Below are 3,159 nucleotides of genomic sequence, written 5' to 3'. Positions count from 1 at the left end.
GAGAATAACGTCTAATTGGACCAAAACTGTAAAATTATGAAATTTCTTTTTTTTAAATTAATGAGGGTAAATGTTTTAAAATAGAAGAAAAAAATTTAAAAAAGTGAAAATAAAGCTGTAAAGATATGAGAAAAAAGTAAAAATTCTATTAAATTAAAATTGTAAATTCATAAGGAAAACAAACATTTTATGAGATTATAATTATGAGAAAAAGTCAAAAGATTTTAAAAATAAATGCAAAATTATAGTGAAATGTTTTTGTGAATGTAAAATTATAAAATTATGAGACAAAAGTCAACATTTAATGAAAATAAAGATGTTAAACCATGAGAAAAGTCAAAATACTTTTAAAGTAATATTATAAAATTATAGGGAAAATGTTTTTTAATGATAAAACATTCGTAAAATTATAAGAAAAAAATTCTATGAAAGTAAAATTGTAACATTACAAGGAAAAGTAACATTTTCATGAGTAAAGTTGTAAAATTATAAAAGAAAAAGTCAAAAGTTTTATGAAAACACATTTGTAACATTGAAAGAAAAACAAAAAATATTGTAAAGTTGTAAACTTATGAGAAAAAAGTCAAAATTATACGAAAGTAAAAATATAACATTTTAACAAACCCATTCAAACATTATCTGTTTAAGTTACGTAGCAGATAATAGACGTCACACTGCTCAAGAATCTCTTTACTTCTTTGTAAATGTACAACTTTATTTTAAAAAAATCAGTGTAAAATTACAACTGTTTAGGTCATACATTCATGATTTTGTCCTTGTGAAATGCTGACTTTTTTTAATCATAATTTTACAACTTTATTCTTACTTTTTTTTTTTCTTCAACCTAAAACTCCTAAATCTCATTGTAAGAAAAGTGACAGAAAAAAACGTCAGTTTGAGAATTTTGCTTTTGAATTGCCCCATGTTATTGTTCGCCCAGACTGCTATGTCTACTGGTTTCAGGATAATAATAATAATTCTATTACAGATGCAGTTTGTTTAGCTTGGAGACTAAAATAGTTTGAAATCTCTTGAAGATTCTTCAGTTCTGCATCATTTCTGCGTCTTGTAGCTCAGTTTCTGTCGTGTTCTTTAGATGAGATTGTCATGTTTCCCTGAGAAATAGGCATAAATGGGGTTGTTACATTAACCGCTCTGGTTGGGGACTGTCTCTGTAATCAAAAATTAAGTGTTTTTATTTGCTTTATTTTCTCTGTTGAGTGTCATCTCCTTTATTTTATTCCAAAAAACCTTTATTGACTGGTTAATGTGGTGTAGGATGGTTATTTTTAGACATTAGTGCCCCAAAGGACATAATTCTTAGTAATCTTTGTGGTTTAAAAGCATGACTTTCTAATTATCTGTGAAAAAAAACATTGAATTTTGGTTGATTTATCAATATTTGATTGTGTGTGTCCTCTCAGCTGCCCAACGGGGTCACCTACCACCCCAACACTCACCAGGACCGGCTGGGAAAGCTGCAGGAGCATTTACGAATGCTCTCCGTGCTCTTTCGCAAGCTCCGCCTCGTTTACGACAAGTGCAACGAGAACTGTGCGGGACTGGAGCTCGTACCGCCAGAGGTGAGTCGCCCGGAAACGTTTCCAGTGAAAAACAGAACCCCAGAATCAACGCTTGCTCTTGCGTCAGCACTTTTGTTCTATCGTTCCTCATTTGAAGCTCAGCAGCTTTCTGAGGAGTTCTTGGTTGTGTCTCTTCGCTCTAATGAAGGTCGAAGGTCAGCTTTAAGAGAAGAAAAAATTATATTTAAATTCGGTTTGCAAAAACATAAAAAATCTGAATTTAACCAGAATTTTACACTTTTTTTTTTACTTTTTCTTTTTTGTTATCATCTCTCTTCATGTCATTTACATGATTAAAATGTTGCTGATAAACTGAAACCAGAGTTAAAAGGTGCTAGCTCTTATAAAAGTCTGGAAGCCTTTAAACATTTCAGCTCCATCACTATTTTGTACATTTGTATATTTTATCCATAAAAATTGGGGCTAAAAAAACTGTAAAATTTGCTGATTTTTCACAATTTTTCACACAACATTTTTGAAAATGGAAAAATTTCACACACAGATTAGCAGCCTAAGTCTACTACCACATGCAAAGTTTTGTTAACCTTTGACCTCAGGAAAAGCCACCATCTTGAATTAAAAGAGGAAATCCTCCTCCTCAGGATTTTAATATATTCCTAACTCCTCGGGCTTCATTGCAAAGCGAATTGAGAAGAAATGTTGAAAATAATTTTAAATTCTGTTAGCGTTAAGCTAGCTAAAGTGGCATTCCCCTGTGGCTCGCACATTTTTTTACCAAAATATTATTAAAAAATGTATGAAAACATGAATCGTTGGCCTAAACTGAGCAAAACGGTGTGACACACAATATGAACGTATTAAGAATGTGATTTGGTTAACAAAAGACCTCCGTTGCCAAGGAAATAAAAACATTTACTTTTACAGATTCTTCTAAAAATGACATAGAAATGTTCGTCAGCCCCAGGCGACCAAAAAATAAAATGGTTGCTATGGAGATAAAACCAGCAGAAAAGCTAAATTTGAGGAAAACTGTTTTTTTTGTGTGTGTGAATTTGTTTTTCGCAGCTGTACGGAGGGGGAAGGGCGTGTGGGGTCGGTCAAAATGGACGATGAGTGCGGGGGATGGTAGACCATAAAATGCCACATCGCTGATTTATCTATCTTTTGGCTAAAGTAGAGCGCTTTTAATTTGGAGGAGGTTTATTTGTGGAGACTTCCTCTCGTCTTCCCCGTAGGGACTCTTATCCTCCCGCTCCCTCCAGGTTTGTCTTTTTACTTCCTGCTAATTTTAAAGTTCTTAAGACATCACATTTTCTGTTTTATTACCACAGTAGTTAATTTTCTTAACTGTTATTTCTCTGTCAGATAAATAAAACAGGCATATCAAAGGACAGCTCGGGTCCTAAGGAGTTAAATCATGGCGTTAGCATGTAGCAGTTAGCAGCTGCTGTTTAGCCGTCTGTCTGCAGCATGAAGAGCTTCACATTAAAAAGAAACAAATACTGTCTTTTTCTGTTGGAATACCTCTATAGGTTGTTGTTTGAGTTATGACAAACCAATAGAGACACTTGCTGTCAGTTTAAAGCGTTTTTAAAAGAGTTATTGATCCGGAAGT

At 33.1% G+C, this 3,159-nt stretch overlaps 1 protein-coding gene across 2 annotated transcripts in view; it reads left to right on the top strand.

Annotated features, from left to right (window-relative positions):
* med30 (mediator complex subunit 30) overlaps positions 1-3,159 on the top strand; it is a 52,438-nt gene that overhangs the window by 2,161 nt on the left and 47,118 nt on the right. For both annotated transcript variants that reach the window (XM_024298267.2, XM_024298266.2), the window contains exon 2: positions 1,425-1,583. In XM_024298267.2, the coding sequence (XP_024154035.2) occupies positions 1,425-1,583 (159 nt within the window). The remainder of the gene's footprint in view (positions 1-1,424; positions 1,584-3,159) is intronic.

The sequence above is a fragment of the Oryzias melastigma genome, linkage group LG11, assembly GCF_002922805.2.
Source record: "Oryzias melastigma strain HK-1 linkage group LG11, ASM292280v2, whole genome shotgun sequence".
NCBI classification, from domain to species: Eukaryota; Metazoa; Chordata; class Actinopteri; order Beloniformes; family Adrianichthyidae; genus Oryzias; species Oryzias melastigma.
Note: the sequence above shows the minus strand (reverse complement) of the source record. Positions and strands in the feature narration are given on the sequence as shown.